Below are 18,970 nucleotides of genomic sequence, written 5' to 3'. Positions count from 1 at the left end.
CGCACTTGCATTCCGTGACCTTCAGTAATACTGATGGTTTCCTCATTGCGATTATGTAACATTGCTTCTATTTATTATTTATTTTATTTATGTTCATATATTTTATTTCTGTTTGTTATTTATGTTATTTGTATGTTTTCTTTTATTCTATTATTGTCAAGCACTTTGGCCACAGCATTCCTATGTTGTTTTAAATGTGCTATATAAATAAATTGACATTGACACTGTACCAGTGCATGCTCTTCAACTTGACTTGATTTGAATCTTCATGTATCCAGGTTTTCCTCCTGTGCTCCAAAAATATGTGTGATAGGTTAATTGATAATTCTGAATTTTCCCTTTGGTACTGGTGAATGTGTGCATAAGTGCGACCTGTGATTGACTGCCACTCGGTCCAGAGTTAGCTCCTTAGATAGGTGCTAATCCCCTCTCTATTCCCACCTGAATAAGTAGATTTGATGATAGACCAAAATCTTCTTACAATATTTAATTTATGGTGGGATTTGATATGCCACAAACAGTTCATTCTTTTTTTCTACATTATTGCTATGGATGGTGAAAATAATAGTAAGGAAAATATAAAGTATTTTGCACCAAGTACAGTATCTATAGTGTAATGTACCTCATTAACACCGAAGACTTACTTTTTTTTTTTTTTTTTAGTAAGTATCTAACTTAATTCTCTCCCTGTCAAGTGCCCTGTTGGCTAGCACACGTTAAGATGGTAATAGGTCACAATTCATAAAGATGCTGTCTTCTGATGCATCCTATGATTTAAAGAATACTGCAGTGCAGGAGCACTTTTATCCTTAGCCAGAATGATGTACCATAATTAAAATTAGATTTATGTGCTGCATTTTTACCCTCCCCCATGTTCTTTCTTCCCCATCATACACATCAAATGAACCCTACTGGCAAGAAGCTGTTAGGGATGCTTTGGTGCTTTTGTTCAACCTGATATTTACTGAATATACTGTACTGTATACAGTATGAATTCTGGGTGTATGTATATATGAATGATACATATAATAGTGTGTTTATGTGTATAACACATGAGGGGAAAAGTATGTATATAGTGCATTTGTATAATGTACAAGAAGTTAAATGGTGACCCATCTCTTAGATCAGCCTATAAAGGTTTTTTTTTTTTTTTTGGTCCATTTATAGGAAGACAAAAAAAGTTTATCTGCTTATACAAAACAATGACATCCACTGTAACCAGGTTTGATGTAATAGACCAGTGAAACAACAGGTGTGAGTGAAAAGAGTGAGAATTATATATGGTTTCAAGATAATGTCATGGGTGTGGTTATTTAGCTATGATTACGTGCTTCCATGACAGGATATAAAGGTTGAAAGATTTATCTTCAGAATGAGGTCGGTTATGACAATTGACTCTGCAGGTTTTCCATGATTTGCTTTAAATTGTTCATATGTCTTAATTAAAAAAAAAAAAAAGGTGAAAAAATGTGTTAAGTGCTTACCTCAATCAAGAGCAATTATGCATTGTATAGTCTGGCCTTACTAATTTACCTAGTCTAAATATAGATATAAAAGATATTTTTAATTGGTGAGTAATGTAATAGTAGAATTAGAGGATGATATAAGTCATGACAGTTTTTAAACCTTGCATTACAGGCCAATATTTTTACTTAAATTTAATAAAATTGCTAATGTTGTTGTTGCTCATTCTTTACTGTATATTACTGAAAGGAAAATGATCAGGTAAAACATTATCTCTTAATACTGTAGTACATGAAAAATGTTATGCAGTGGTGATCACCTAAAGGCCCGTATAAAATAAACTCTGTTTTTTCCTACTTTGAATGAATATAGAGTACATTAGGAGATCTGCTTTAAAGATGATTTTTTTTGTCTTCTAGTTTAAAAAGAACATGAAAATGAACTCCTTGTTTAGTAGTATCCCCCTATTTTGTGTATTCAGATTGCATATGATGCCAAAGTTAAAGAAGTACTTAGTTTTCATTTCATTGCATAGTCCTGCATACAGTGAGGTGTTGTTTCTGACACCCGCCCCCCCAACCCACAAGATTTGACAGAAGATAAGCCCCCACCTCACTTCATCAGCTTTTCGCTCAAGCCTGTTGGACTTGTTGTGTGCCTCTGTCTAAGCTGTTTTCTTGTTAATTCATCAAAGGCGATTGGTCCTGTCAAGTAGAGTGATTTGTTGTTAGAATTAAATTCTCCTAAAACATTATTTGTCTCTGTTAGAAGGTGATTAATTTTTTTTTTTTTGGACTCTGACCCACTAATGACCAATGTTTTTTCATATTTTTATGTGAGTGAGGCAGTGGGGGTGTGTTCAACCACAGTAATGAATACCATACATTTAAAAGCTGACAGTTTCGTTCATTTTCTCAGCCATGCACCATGTTATTGTGTTTAAAGGACCTGACACCACAGAGTTCTAATGTTAGCAAGCTCTGTGATCTATAAGCAATTAAGTTAAACCACATACACATCATATGTTTAAAAAATAGATAAAAACAGAGAATATACAGAAAATACATGTGATATTGTGACAGGTGGTGCGGTATCATTACCCTGTTATTAGTGTTTCAAAGAGCAGAAAATGTGCAATTGCAGCACAATTGTATGTAAGTACATAATTCTGACAAACCAAAAGGAAGCTGACATATATATCGTAGTGTCGTTGTATAAAAGGTTTACCTAAAATCTACAGACAGCAGATGGAGCCAGTCATTCCATGTTCTGCTTTATTTTGAAGGGGAAGTATGGCTATACCAGACCTGCAATTCCTTTGCTGGTTGCTACTTTTTTTTGCAGATACTGTTGATTGGTGTAATAGATTAGGGAGCCCTGATTAATGTCCTTGAATAAAATTAATAAACAGCAGACAAGCAAAGGCAGATAGCAACTGAACAAATCAACCATCAGATGCTCTGACAGATAAATCAATCAGTGCAGAGAGCACTAACCCAGAATTTAAGACCTCACCTTGATCATAATTAATGGCAACTATTTTACAGGTTTACCCTATTTAGCTGGCATCCACCCAAATCATCTTCTCCACCTCTGTCTTGGTGCACCTATTCATTCAGTCATCTCTGTCTTTTGCTCCACATGTCAAAACAACTTAGTATTTTTCTTGTCAGTATGATTACTGTCACCTCAACACCAAGTCTTTCTCATAACATTCATCTTCTTCTAACTACTGTACATGACGCTCCATACATACACCTTATCATTCTTACTTATATCGAGCATACTACTAGGCCTCTGTTTTATATTTTTGCAGAAACACAGATGAAATTGCAGAATTTGAACATACAAATTAAATTTCCATACAGAAAAATAAGATTTTATTTCTATTTGCCACCATTAAATCATCAAGTCATTTATCACACATCAAAAACAATATCTGCTTCACTGGTGTGGCTAAGTGTATCAAATTGTATTATGTCAGAATGTAGTATAGTTGATATAGTTAAGTGTATCAAATCACATTTCTTGAGTTGAGCATGGGCTGAATAATCCAATATTCTGCTTGAGAAGAGACTTGTTCAACTTTTAATTTCATTTAAAGTTAAAATTTTTACGTTTTAAAATTAATTTGAATTTAATTTAAAAAGCATGCCGGCATATTACCAGAAAAATGTATCCGCAATTATGAAACACAACTGTCACAGAAAAAATAAAGTACTTGACCACCATGTATTTTCAACAGAGATGTTTTTCCAAGATGGCAGAGAGAGGCAAAGTAAGCAATTTTATGTTCATGAAGTTTTACTCCAAATAAGGCCTTTTGGTAAAGTTCAAAGGGTTTACATTTGTTTGGTCTTAAAAGTACACTTTAGTTTTTGTTTTATGAAATGTTTATGTTAATTTAATACTTTAAGTTAATGTGAAATATTTAGGGTAATTAACGTTGAACATTTCATCACTGTTTTCCACTTGTATTGGATTTTTTACATACAAATTTTAAATGAAGCAGTAGAGAAAAAAAAACACAAATATTCCACTTTAAATCTACCGGTATACAGTATTATTCTGTACATTTTATGTAACACAGAATAGAAACCTAAAAATCCAAATCACATAAAAATTCTATAAATACCAAAATTGAAAAAAAAATAACAGAATGAGGAAAAATAAAATAATTCATAGGGCCCTTCACTGTATTCCATACATAAATTTTTCCCATCAATGCCAATGAGCCTCCTTTGGAAGTCAGAATGGAGGACATCTCACAGAATTTTTTTTTCCATGCACCTCTGTGCACATTTCTTCATTTCCACTGGACTTCACTGAAGTAGCAGAATGTGCCTGTTTTCTCCAAAACAATTCAATTGCCAATTATGTACATTTATACTTACTTAATCAGCATTCTTCAGCCATCTTGAACACTTTCTACATAATAAAGTCTGCTCTTGCTGTAACCACAGTGCCTATAACCCCAATACACCTTTTGTGATCCCTCGAGACATTGTGTGTATTGGACTGAGTTTCTTCCAAAATCTTTGCCACATGTACCCACTTCCTTACATTTACTTTGAGAACTTTCTCTTCTAAACTAGCTTCTAATTTTTATATTTTCACTGTATCTTCATTTTACTTTTTGCCATCAATAGAAGATGTACATTTAGCAGGTTTCATGGCAATCCTTCAAGCACTTACATGCTTGCTGCATCCATTGCTACCACAAAAAGAAATGTACTAGGAGCATATCTCGGGTACAGTCCCACCTTCACCACAAAACTCTCAAAATCCCCATGCACTGTCCTGACATTCCTTAAACATTGGCATCACCACAGACAAAAAAAAAAAAACACTTTTAACCTTTTCAATGCTCACCTCACCACCTCTTGTGGCTCTGTCAAATGCCTTCTTCAGATCTACAAATACATTATGTAGTTTCCTTCTTGCCTGATGCTTTTCCTAAATTTTCTGGGCATCAAATACTCCATCTATTGTTTCCTTTTCAGGTATGAAGCCAAAGTTCATTTTGATAATTATCACCTGATGCTTGATTCTCTCCAGCCTCACCGTTCCTCCCCCTTCTTCAGCCAATCCCATCATTCTCTCCCCCACCTCCAGTACCTGCTTCAAAAGCTTGATGACTTAAAGTTTCCCTCAATTCAATACTTCACCTTTTGTATACTGGAATGATCACACATAGTTTCCAGTGTTTAGTAATCTTGAACGTAATTTACAGCACCACTCCAGTTGGACTCGCTGCTTTGCCTGTATTTGTCATTTTCATCTTTTTCACAAATTCTACTTTCAAAAGCTTGCTCAGTTATTCTGCTGTATCACAACAACAATCATTTCACAGATATTCTCTTCCTTCGGAAACCTATCCATGTACTTCTTGCAGTATCCTTATAATTCCATTCCTATTAATCATGGTGTTGTAGTATATTATTAAGCAGTTCACATCTACTATAACCTGTCTTTGTTTCGTCATTAGTTTTGTAATTCACAAAACATTCATCTTTGCTTCCTTATTCTGCAGCTCACTTGCAGACTCCTGTCCCTTATCTCCTAAATTGGTCCGGCATTTTGCTTTGCTTTCTTATAGATCACCCTGTCACCTTCTGTCTTTGTTTGCTGCCACTCCTTGTAGCACCTTCTCTTTTCATTAATTACCATCTCTATCTGAGCATTACACTTCCATGTTTCCTGAAACCTCATTTGTTCTTGCTACTAGCATTTCAGCAAATTTACTTCTCATACTTTCTTACTTAAACATCCAGAAGTTTTAGTCTCAGGACATTATTTCTGTCCTTTTTTTTTTTTTTTTTTTTTTTTTCTTTTTCTTCATGCCTCTGGCTCAAAGATCTTCTACAATCCAGCGATGGTATGATGCACAAGCTTCTCCAGAAATAATCTTCAGATTTTTCACAATGCCCCAAGCAACTTTCCTCACATTATGTTCATTACGCTGCCAGATTCATGTGTCTCCAACTTGTCTTGCTGCTTCTTAATCATGGTGTTGCGCACAGCCATTTCCATCACAACACCAAACGCCAGAATCCTGTTACCTTCAGCGTTCTTGGTACCAAAGGTAGATGGGCTTCACCCTGATGCATGGTTCTTAACCCTCATTTCCATACATCATTATGTGGGGGTGCTAGAGCAGAATTTCTTTCAAAGAGAGATGCCCTTATTATTGAACTCTGGCGCTTGTTATGAGATGCATGAGGGGCGGTGACCTTATTCTAAACCCAGGTGAAAGAGGTTTAAGACACATCACAAGCAGTCCCCATGATGTATTTTACTTTACTAATGTTTCAATAAGAAATAGTGAAAGGGAAATGTATGTATATGTTATACAGGCTATTTGTTTATTTTGTATAGCTCCTTACATACATATGACATCTTTTTATCTGTCAAATACAAAATAGGAAATGTCTTAGTGGGACTTGCACTCCAGCTTACATTTCTACTTATGTATATCATTTTTTTGTGTTTTGTTTATTTTTAGTTCTTTTGCACAAAAAATAAACAACATTTGATGACACTTGCCAGAGTCTTGTCAGCTGCCAGTCAGTGGCTCTGTCTGTTTCTTTATTAATGCATGAAATGTTTAATGGCTCCATCATGCTGATATGTGTGTTCAGTTATTTTTGTGCAGTTATTCAGTTGGTGTAGGTAGGTAAAAGAGATCTAATATCTTTTTTTATTTATTTATTTTCTGACAGAACAAAAAGAAATGTCATAGCAGACACACTATACCAAGTTCAAATTTGTAAATCGTGCTAACCTGTAAGACAACCAAAAGAAACACAATAAAATGTTTGTGCTCTGTGGAAGCACATTTGGTATGCTGAGACTACTGTGTTTTTATAAGTAATGCTGTTTATCAAATACAGTTTATACAGATGTTAATATACAATATATATTATACATTTGATAGTGGACCTGCTCTTTGTGCTCCAGTTCAGTGTCTATCAAAAAACACTGAATTAGCTTAATGAAAATTCCCCCCTTTCTTCAAGCTAGATGATTAAGAAAAAGGAATCCTAGTAACAGCACAATTAATTTTTACTGGTACAAACTGCCACACTGAGATGATAAAAAGATATTTATGTACGGAAACGTAAAGATCAGATAAGCACAGTTGCTGTAACCTTTTAGGTGTTCTAGATTTCTTCCACACTCCATATTATTCCTTTCTAATCTAGTGGTAGTCTTAATTTTTTCTTGTCATTTTATATGAATGCAGTTATCCCATATTTACTACACATTTATGACTTTATTGTTCAGAATCGCTGTGTGTCTGGACTCCTTCCCCTTCTTGCAACACCCTTGAGTACATTTCAGCTGAACTTGGCTGTGAATAGCTTGACTTCTAGAGCTCTTTCAAGAGGTAAAATGCCATGAGCACATAAATACTCCTCTTGCCCTTAGTTTCAAAGGTTTAAAACTCTGCTACCTAGTGTACTGACCCTGAAACTATGACAGCAACTGTAGTACAATACATGCATTTTTTGCTGTAGGAAATTCTCATTATGCTTATTTTTAGTAAACCTACTTTGGTGTGTAAATCCATAAGTAGATTCTGTCCTGACTGTATGTATGCCTTGGAGACTTCTTCAATCTATCATAATATACTTTTTTTCTTCATTTGTTTGTGTGCTTTTAGCATTCTGACCTGTTGGATTTACCGACTTTTTCTGTATTTTTACTCTTAAGAGCACATAGCACAATTTTGTATATAAAATATGAAGTTAACATCAGGAACTGTTTTCACATCAACTTTTTTTGTTTTATAGAATATGTGGCATATTAAAACGCACAATCTTAAATTTAAGAGCTGTGTGAACTATGCTGTTATCTGTTGAGCCTACTTTTTAACAGTCTGTTTTCTCTTTTCACAGTTGTTTATGAACATAGATCAAGACTAGAAAAGTCATTGCAGAAAGAAAGACTTGAACATAAAAAAGCAAAAGAAGGTATTGTACCTAAATTGACATTTCTTTGATTTCAAATCCTCACTTAGCTTTCTCCTCTTTTCCCTGGTTTCCTGAGGTCTGTTATCGGCATGCAACATTAACAGTTGTGAACTGATCCATTGGTTTTTTTTTTTAAATATATAAATGTTATTAGCAGACCTACCAAGTGTTAAAATTATATGTGGCTGCATGTCTATGAAATATCTTTGACTTTTTCTGTAGTTATTCAGTGGAGGAGGCCCCAGGTGAGTGTTGGGATACTTGCAAGTACCTTCCTGGGTGCAGTACAGTTGGTTTGTTCCTGAGTATGAGAAGGTTGCGTCATTTTGTGTCTAAACTGCAGAGAATAAAACTGTGACTTTTGTTTGTTTGTGGTTTTCAAAATATTAAGTAGTTTTAGAAAAATACCTATTTAAGCAAGAAAACATATGATCTACTTACTGTCTCTGTAGTCCAACTGGGAAACTTCATTGCTCACATGGAGAATAATAGGGATACCATGATAGAGGAATGAGCTGGGTGGCGACTTGCTTGCTAGTTGTGGATTATCTGTAAAAAAACCCTGTGTTTGATTTCAAAATTCCTTATGACTCTCTCCCAGGTACATTGGGAAATAGGTCACTGATCAAATAGATCATATGTTCTAGACACCAAGGTTATTATAGTTTTGCCTTTTTATATTAGTTTTTATTTCTATATTTTTTCTGACCTTTCTTGGAAATTCAGTTTAGTTTTAGTGTTCCTTCATTGTGTATTTTAGTTTTAGTTTAGTTTTTATTTCACAAATGTATTTCTATTTTATTTTTATATATATTAGTTTCAGTTTTAGTTTTAGTAATTATGGTATGGAGCGCCTACGGAGTTACTTTTGTGTCACAATCGGACAGAACTGCACACTTAACAGATTTGGATATGAGTTTAATGTTAGTGGAAGCTTACTACACTGCCTAGTTTACTATCTGGTTTTGTTTTTGTCTAATAAAAACAAACATAATCAAAACTAGACATTGAATATGAACAATTTTACACAATGTTATAATTTTTTTAATATTTTCTCATGAAAATCACAAGGGCTTAGGAAGAACAGGACTCTTAGGCTTGAGTCAGTGTGCAGACCCCACCGAGCTGTATTGAGGGAAACAAAGAACAACAAGCATGTAGTGTCAAGGTAAGGGGTGGTAAGTCTTGAATAGCCCACCATAAGAACAGTAAACCAACCCATAATGAGCAGAGCAGGAGCAGGTAATAAGAGTATGGACAGGCACAAAACAACAGAGACAGCGTCTGAGAGTAAGAAAGCATATACATTATCTAAACCTGTTTATCTAGAGTAGGATTGCAGAACTTACAAGGGTTAAAGACTAACGGCAAGAATATTCATTCAAAAACTAAAACTAAAAATATTTTAGTAAATGATTATTTTATTTCAGTTCGCCTTTCCAGCTACTTTAATAGTTTCGTTTAGTTTTAGTTTTTAATTTTGGTTTTGTTAATTATTTTATTTCAGTTTACGAAAATGTTTTTTTAATAATAGTTTCAGTTTTGATTTTAGTTTTTGTTAACTATAATAACCTTGCTAGACACTCAGATAAAAGAGACTGCCAAGCTTCCAACTGATCGTCATTTGTTGGAGTGTTGGCTTAGACTTTTGAAGCACATGCTGGATTTACCTAAACTGATATTGAGTGTGTGCTGGGAATAACTGTGCCACTAGACTATTTTAAGTGTGCCGCCAAGAGGAGGAAAAGCATAGTTTGTTTGGCATGTACGTCTTACTTATATCATGGGGTGACACTCATGAATGTATTTAGTACTGCATACGTGTGATATTCATGCAAGCATGTACATAATCCCTTCATTGCTCTGTGTGCAAGGCAAGGTGATGGGGAGTCAGAAACAATTGGGCTTATGAAAAATCATTCAGCCAGTGATGACAGCTATTACTATTACTTGTTGCGTTGCTGCAGAGATTGATTTTTTTTTTTTCTCTCTCATGGGAATGTTCTTTTGTGTTTAAAAGCAATATACATAATTTCATTTATATTTATTTTATACCATTGTAATATGGACAGATTTTTGAGGACAGAACATCCAACCTCACTGACAAAGGATGATGAACCCAGCATGAGCAGTGTTGTTAAAACAAAGATTGTGAAAAGGCAGTACAACAGGGGATACATTTGATATGGATTTTTGTGGTGTGGTGAAGAAGCGGCTCAGAAGCCAAAATGCGTAATTTGCAGAGAACAACCTTCTAATGAAGCAATGGTGCGAAGTAAACTGATTCACTATATAAAATCAAAACATTCCACTTGCTCAAACAATATTTTAATTGGATTTTAAATCATAATCTAAAGCTGAGGCAATTTGAGATCGTCAATCACAGTTTCTGAAAAAGCGCTAGAAGCTAGTTACCATGTTACAAAATTAATTGCATGTCAGAAAAAAATACGTACTATTGGTGAAGCACTTATTAAACCGGCATGCTTGGAAAGAGTTTGATTAATGCTTTGGTCCAATGAAGTTAAGGAAGTGAGCAAAGTTTCGTTGTCGGCTGATACTGTTAAGACGTATCGACGATATGTCAAGTGATACTCCGAAAACACAGATTAAAAAATTGAAAACAACTGAAATTTTTTTCACTTCAAATTGAAACATCAACGGATGTATTAAAAAAAATTAGCACAAATAATAAGTATTGTAAATTTTGTTGATTACAACTCCATAAAAGAACATTTATTTTGCAAAGAGCTTCCAGAGTGGACTACTCCTGAGGAATTTTTTTGAGCCATGGATGATTTCTTCGAAACTTATGACATTCAGTGGAGTAATTGCGTTAGTGTTTGCTTGGATGGGGCTGCAACAGTGATTGATAATAAAAAGGAGTTTGTCTCATGTGTAAAACAACAAAATCCAGCAGTACAAATTACACATTGCTGCATATATTGGAAAGCACTGATGGTCAAAAACTTGCCAGTGTAACTATTGCAAACAATGAACAAATACAGCATCATAAACATCATTAATACAAGAGCCTTAAATTTAATAATTTAAATACTCTGCCCAGAATTGGGATTGGCATATCAATCCTTGTTGTTTTTACACTGAAATATGTTGGCTGTCCTGAGGCAAAGACCTGGCAAGGTTATATGAGCTTCACCACAAACTACACCATATCCTCAAAGATAATCACTAGATGGCCAAACTTGCATACATGGCTGACATAAACTCCATTTAAAAAAAAAAAATGCAAGGTTGGAATGAAAATTTATTGACATGCTCCAACATATCAACCTGCTTAGCGTTAGACCCGGTCACTCGGGCTTTAAAAACGGTACGAAAAGCGTTAGTCCTAATCGTCACTTGGGCAACTGTACAGATGCATCTTGCATAAGCGTTAGACCTGAGGATTACACGGGTTGTAAATGCAGCAACCGTGTTAGTACCGAGCATTGCTCGGGGGAAAAAGTATAGGCATATCTCGTGCAAGCGACAGGCCCAGGTGTTACCCCGGCAATGGTTCAGACACGTCTTCTCCTAGCTTTATAATGGCATCTTGTAAGAACTGTTTTTCAGCAGCCCAGGTATTGCACGTTTTTGACAGTGGCAGTGATGATGATGAAGTGAATCCGTCTTCAGGCAGTTGAACTGAAACTGACAGTGAAATCAAAAGTGATTCTGATAAATCTATAAGTGATGCTTGTGTCTATCACACTTGTGTAGTGTGCTGTTTAAAAGCTAATTAGTCTAGAAAGAAAATCTGCAAGGAATTGCACTACTATTGTCCCAACAGTGATGCTGGATTGTGTATATCATTGTGCTTCAAGCGATACCACACAAACCAAACATTTACAGTATAAACGATATTAGCATTATTTTATTAATATTATTATGACTTGTATCATTATACTTTCTACACTTCTGACTTTATACTTTCAGTGTTTTGCATGTTTTTCAGTAGAAATATGAGATTTAATAAGTGTCATTTTTTTAAGCCAAAAACTTTTTGCAAGTTTTTTTTGCGAAAAAATGTAGCGCTAAGGAGGTTAAACAGGTTCAAACAGAAAGTCAAACTTTGGCAACTGGAAGGACTTACTAAGGACTACAACTGAAAATAAGCAGAACATTCAACATTGCAACAACAGGAAATTGAGCAATACTTTTACACAATTAATATGGACTAGTAAGATTGGATTTGAAATCTTTTTGCAACTAATGCCTACTAATGCATCAGATTCGAGAAGAATTTCTTAAATTGAGGAACAACAGGATGCTAAAATTGAAATTCACATTTTCCATTGAATGTTTTCTGGATTGAGGTTCGGGAAGAATATCCTCGGATTTCCAATAAGATTACTGCTGTTCTGCTGCCATTTTCTATAACGTATTTATGCAAAGTTTTTCAGCTGTAGAACTCTAATTTTAATTAAAAATGATAAGCAGTCATGCTTGAAGGACTTTGATCAAGAACTTCAAGTTGCTCTGTCAAATATCGAGATGAATATAAAACTGTGTGTTCTTTAAAACAGCCACAGGTATTACATTAATTAAAGTTATAACCAATAGTAATATTCATCCATCTATTATCCAACCTGCTATATTCTAACTACAGGGTCACAGGGGCGTCTGCTGGAGGCAATCCCAGCCAACACAGGGAGCAAAGGCAGGAAACAAACTCTGGGCAGGGCACCAGCCCACCGCAGCAATAGTAATATTATTAATTATTAGTTGTAACTAATGCAAGTTATACGTTAAAAATATGTTGTTTAGATGTGATGTTAAATTTATCAAATGTAAAAACCAATAAAAAAATATAAATTCTTTCTATGTACTTTCTAACTATATTTTTTGTATATTTTTGCTTGTGGTGTGCCACAGAATCCTGGGAAGCTCTTAGGTGTGCTGAAAGTGAGAAAGCATTGTGGAGTACTGAACTAGAGGATGCATCTATTTAGAGCAACTTCAACTGTCTCCTCCGGTGCTTATCAGATGAAGTCTGGGACATAGAGACGGAATGTACTGTGTTAAAGATTTTAGTAGTGGAGGTGGCTACATGGGGTTATGGCAAGAAGGCTATTGGCACTGGTCATAATGGCAACTGTAGAACAGGAGTAAAGTGAACTGAATGGTTAAATAATAAAGCGTTCAGTGCAGTGTTAGCAGGTCGGTGTCCAGATTTCACTGAGAGGTACTAGTAGTCCAAAAAGGCAGATTCTACAGTAGTGAATGAAACAAAAGCCAATGTGTGGTGTAGCTTGGTGATGTCATGGAGAATTACCTTTGAACAGCATCAAAGACGTTTTGTCAAACCGTTTAACCACTGAGAACATGTAAGCAAGACAATGCTTAGGCTTTTTTCAGCAATGTATGAGAAAATACAGGATGAGTATAATATTTTTGTGTGTGGATGGCGTACATGGAAGAGAGAGATTTCAAATATTTTTGCACTTCCTCTTTGCACTTGGAAGACTTCTTCAGCCTTATTCAACCCTTTGATCATCATTCTGGCACCCACTTAAGCTGCCACCAGTGTCTGTTCTTGGATACACAGCAATGTGTCTGCATCACCACCTTGTTAGGAAATATTCTGTGCTTAGTGAGGTTCAGTGTCTCCACATTTGTGCAACCCTTGTGACCAGAGTGGACATGACAAGTATAGTCATAGTATATGTTAGTTTTAGTATAAGGTTTAGGCTTGGGTATGTTTTTTGTGGTTTCTTTGGGGATGTCGTTCAAGAGACACGTAAGGATGATTCAGGAAGGACCATGAAAAGGAGGTACAGTTTCTTTTTCACAAAAAAGCCTTATTCCCTTTGCTTAAACTGGGGAGAAAATATAATAAACAACAATAAAAAGACTTAAGGGTTTCTGAGGTTTTCCAAAAGCCCAAGTATTGATTTTCTTTTTTGTTTTGATCTTTCTAGCTGCACTTAGATTGTTTTTATTGTTTTTTGAAATGACTATTCATGGCATAATAGTTTGCTCTATAAATGCCTTATGGTTTCACCAATTGCATCGCTGCATGGTGGAGCGAACGCACAGTGGTAGCACTGCTGCCTCTCAACAAGGGGACTCGGGTCTGCATTTCAGGTGCTATCCTTTGTGGATTGGCATGTTCTCCCTATGTCCACGTGGGTTTCCTCCAGGTGCTCCAGATTCCTCTTATAGTCCAAAGAGCTGCAGGTTGGTGGGTTAGTTTTAGATGCTAAATTGGCCCTACTGTGTATGTGTTTTCACCCTGTATTGAACTGCTGTCCTGTCCAGGTATTTTTCCTGTCTTTTGCCTGATGGTGGCTGCTGAGATGGGCTTCAACTGCCCTGTTACCTTACCCTGAACATGCAGGTTAGGAAGGTGGATGGATAGATGCATTTTTGTGTCTCATTGCTCCTGTTTACTAATGTGGGGGACACTGAAGCATAACATACATGCTCACCACAGAGTATGGGAGACATGTCAGTCTAGCAGCATGTGGCTTTTTTTTTTGTAATTTTTAATTTATTTTTCAGGTCTTAATAAGAAATGGCAATTATATAGTCTTAATCAGAATTTATTTTTGCTTTTGTGAGATTAAAGTTATGCAACAAGTTTAAAGACTTGAGAAACTGGTTGCCTTGACAATATTTTACAGTGTCAATGAAAATTCATACGACTCTGGGTAACTGATTTGCAAATTGTATGCTGCTAAGTGATTGATAAGTCTTTATATAGTTATGCATACTTATGACACAAGTAAGACTATGTTGTGGGGCTAAACTAATTTTCTGTCTGCTTGTCATGGTTAGAGTTGTGATGTTAACAGGCTAGGCAGGTTGGACTGGATTCCCATACCCTCTAATTTGAAATTCTCAAACCATTTGACAGAGAGAGAGAGAGACGATCCTCGCAGCATTACTCAGTTGTATTAATTGTCTATACACCTCAGGCATCTATTACTAGAAGACCAAACTACTAGAAATGTCTCCTTCTAATGTACAAAAGTTACTTTTCTCTAAAGTCCTTCTGAATTGTCCTTTCCTTCATGGATAAAAGGAGCACCACAACCCTGAGAAGATATTTGATTTCAACTGCTTGTTCCCCCAGTCTTTAATTTCTCATGGCTCATGACAGTTCAGATATAGACTGACCTATTTAAGGTTTCCACATCACACTTTTTACCAGCTACAGTATAAAGAATTCAGTTGGTCAAGCCTCATAATCCCTTCTGCCCTTAATTGTGAAGAAAATACTTTAAATTTCTCCACCTGAGACAGAAGCTGCATTTAAGAGGATAAATTACTCTTTTCCAGAGAGGAACCATGGCACCACAAAACAGAGGCATTGATTTCCAGTTCATGTGTAGCATTCCCAGCTGTTAGCAACTCCCGTGAATGCAAGAGGTTATATTCACATGGGACCAAGAGGGCAACATTTGCAAGCAACACAGGCCCTTGAACTGATACTCTTGAGATATCTGCTGTTTATTTGATATTTTGTTGTTATGAATTTTAATGAATAATGTTATGCCTCAGTGCCAGTTTTGAATGGATCTGATTTTATACAGGAATTAAGAAACATTCCTTACTTTGCAAAAAGACCAACTGATACAAGCTGTCAGGCCTCAATACATGTACATGGGATGTGTTGCCTACCACTTATGAGTTATCGAATGGTTTGCCAGAACATGTTTGATGCCATTTCTATGACTTTCATTTTTGTTTTTACCAAACTTCAACAATAGACAAACCTGACACTACCTCTGTACTATCTCAAAGGAGAAAGTAAGCGGTTCAATTGGAGGGACCGTGAGCATACCAAAGTCAAAGAAAACAAAGCTGACATCATACTGGAAGGAAGGAATCTATTGGCAAAATTAATACACAACCAAAATTCAGTCTTAATTGAAGCAGATATCTATTACCAAAATAGCAAAGAGAATATGTAATCACCAGTAAGATTATCCAGTCTTGAAATGTTTGGGGGCTTACGAGGAGTAACCTTTATACTGTTGCTAGTGATGATGTCATCAACGCATACTGCCAGTGCATGATGGGAGTATTACCAAGGTAACAGGTGACATAAGGCTTTCAAAATGGCAATGAAAACAACATAATTAAATTAACAACTAATGGGCGCAGTTAGGAGACCCGGGTTCGCTTTCCAGGTTCTCCCTGTGTGGAGTGTTCTCCCCGTGTCTGCGTGGGTTTCCTCCTCCCACACTCCAACGACGTGCAGGTTAGGTGCATTGGTGATTCTAAATTGTCCCTAGTGTGTGCTTGGTTTGTGTGTGTGTGTGTGTGTGAGCACGCCCTGCCCAGGGTTTGTTTCTTGCCTTCTGCCCTGTGTTGACTGGGATTGGTTCCAGCAGACCCCCGTGACACTGTGTTAGGATATAGCGGATTGGATGATGGATGGATGGAAATTAACAACTATAAAATAAAGTCTCCAAACAAAAATAAGCAACAAAAATTGATTCTTTTTGGTAGGAAAACCCCTAAATAGATGTTGTTATGAATGTTTAGGTTTAAGGAAAGCTCAAGAAAAATAAATAAAAAGAAAATGTTAATCACAACAGCCTCAGCTGTCACATTAGTGTATTGGTAGTACATCTTAAAACTTAATGTCCTTCTGCTAACATTTAACATGGCTAATCCTTTTGCCACTGCAAGACAGATACCAATTACCTTTAACCACGGCTCTTTCAGTCGGTCTTATTCAGGATCTTACAAGTTGAGTGTGTCACATACATAATGTCCATTACCACCCTTGAAACATAAGGGTGCTGAATGCATTCTAAATACAAGTCTGCAGGAAATATACTCAGCTTTGCTTTCCACTTGGGTCTGACAGGTCAGTATTGCTAATGCCCGGACATCTCAGTTCTTTTTCTTTTAGTGCTCTTAACATTATGGTCTGAAATTGTAACACACAATTCCAAATTTGAACATTTCATCTTTGCTTAAAGTGGTTTGTTACTGGGTATGTTTATGAACAACCTTGCGTTTGATTACAGACAGTCTGTAATTTTAGCAACAATCGATAAAAACTGTGTGCTTATTTTAATTAGTCAGGCCATTGTTCCCAGTTCTGCCCTTCCTAAAGCTTGTATCATTCCTCAGCATCTACCAGTAAGACAGAATAATTTCTAACCATTTGCTTCTGACACACACACATACACACACGTTTCTTCATTGACACTTTTTAGTTTTGCCAAGACTCCATCCCTTGGATGGCCTTAGTAGGACCGGGGATTTTCCCAGAAATGCTGTTGGAGCCAAGGTGGCCTGAACAGTTAAAATTGGTGTGTTGCCGCCTTGACAAACCCCATAATGCATGGATGGGAAATGAAGTGAAAACGCTTTGTTGTGTATAATTTCAATCTACAGTACATTGCTTTAGATCAGGTATGTCAAACTCGCTACCATGGGTGGGTTGCTTCGACTGCCATACATGCCTCAGTGGGCCGCACTGTAACAAATACTATTATACTATTATGCAAAGTAACTGTAGCTTTCTTTCCAATACTGAAAACTTTAAAAAAATGTAACACTTAAAGTTTAAAGAAAAGTAATTTATTTCCATACAATCTCTGTACAGCAGCATACAATTAGAGTCTTAGCCTCTTAGCTAGGTCCTTATATATGAGTTACAGTCTGAGATCTATTTCTTTTGTCCCGACACTTGGCATCTCTTGTTAGTAACCGGTTTGTCAATATCAGGCTTGAAATCTTGCGCAGCTGCAACTTTTATGAGGGATGAAAGGCGCCCGACAGTAAGTCTTGAACGATGTGGGGTTTTGGTAGCTTTCATTAACGAAAACAGTTGCTCACGAAGGTAAGTGCTTCTGAACATGGACAGTACTCTCGATGCCAGCTTACGGATCTGCATATACGAGGGTGGCAGGTAAGCATTCAAGCCTGGCACGCCAACTTCGTTGTATTTTGCCTTCAGAATAGAATCTGACGGCAGTTCAATCAATTTCATTTGGATATTCTCAGGTGCATTCTCGGCGTTGTAAGAGTATGGTGATGTAAACGGCGCAAAGTCCTGTTCGTGTGAACTGAAATCACGAAAACACTCACTGAATTCATTGCTCAGTAATTCAAGTTGAAAAGCAAATCCTCCAAAAATTAAATTTTACTTTACTTAGTTTATATTGTAAAATATGCCGATATGCAAAAAGCCCCCTGACCTACACTAATTTTACAAACTCAAAATCACAAAAATTTATTAATAAACAACTCGCCAACTTCTCTCGTCCACTTCAGATCTTCAGCTGTAGTCTACACTAACTGTTCGTTACAATACTAGCACAAAATTACATAAAACTACAGCAAAAAAACGTGAAAATATCCATCTATCCATCCATCCATCGTCTTCCGCTTATCTGAGATTGGGTCGCGGGGGCAGCAGCTTGAGGAGAGATACCCAGACTTCTCTCTCCCCGGCCACTTCTACTAGCTCTTCCGGGGGAATCCCAAGGAGTTCCTGAGACACAGTCCCTCCAGCGTGTACTGGGTCTTCCCCGGGGCCTCCTACCGGTTAGACGTGCCGGAACACCTCGCCAGGGAGGCGTCCATGAGGCATCCTGATCAGATGCCCGAGCCACTTCATCTGACTCCTCTCTATGCAGAGAAGCAGTGGCTCTACTCGGAGTTCTTCCCGGATGACTGAGCTTCTCACCCAATCTTTAAGGGAAAGCCCAGAAACCCTGCGGACGAAACTCATTTCAGCCGCTTGTGTTCGCGATCTCGTTCTTTTGTTCACTACCCACAGCTCATGCCCATAGGTGAGGTTAGGGACGTAGATCGACCGGTAAGTTGAGAGCTTTGCCTTACGGCTCCGCTCCTTTTTCACCACAACAGACCGGTGCAGAGCCTGCATCACTGCGGATGCTGCACAGATCCGCCTGTCAATCTCCTGCTCTATTACCTGAAAATTTTGCCAGCTATTACTACTTGTGATGGTCAGTTCTGTTGCTGCTTTAGCCTTGCACTTCAGTTTCCACATCGCGGCTCATTAACTTTGGTCAAGGCTCATGGGGGGAGCAGTG

The 18,970-nt window shown here is 36.8% G+C and overlaps 1 protein-coding gene across 2 annotated transcripts in view; it reads left to right on the top strand.

Moving 5' to 3' along the window:
- The window catches only part of golim4a (golgi integral membrane protein 4a), a 115,153-nt gene that overhangs the window by 22,777 nt on the left and 73,406 nt on the right, over positions 1 to 18,970 (top strand). For both annotated transcript variants that reach the window (XM_039757076.1, XM_039757069.1), the window contains exon 2: positions 7,866 to 7,940. In XM_039757076.1, coding sequence (XP_039613010.1) covers positions 7,866 to 7,940 — 75 coding nt within the window. The remainder of the gene's footprint in view (positions 1 to 7,865; positions 7,941 to 18,970) is intronic.

This window comes from Polypterus senegalus, chromosome 1, assembly GCF_016835505.1.
Source record: "Polypterus senegalus isolate Bchr_013 chromosome 1, ASM1683550v1, whole genome shotgun sequence".
Classification (NCBI taxonomy): domain Eukaryota; kingdom Metazoa; phylum Chordata; class Cladistia; order Polypteriformes; family Polypteridae; genus Polypterus; species Polypterus senegalus.
The sequence above is the reverse complement of the archived record's forward strand: the minus strand, read 5'-3'. Positions and strand labels throughout refer to the sequence as shown.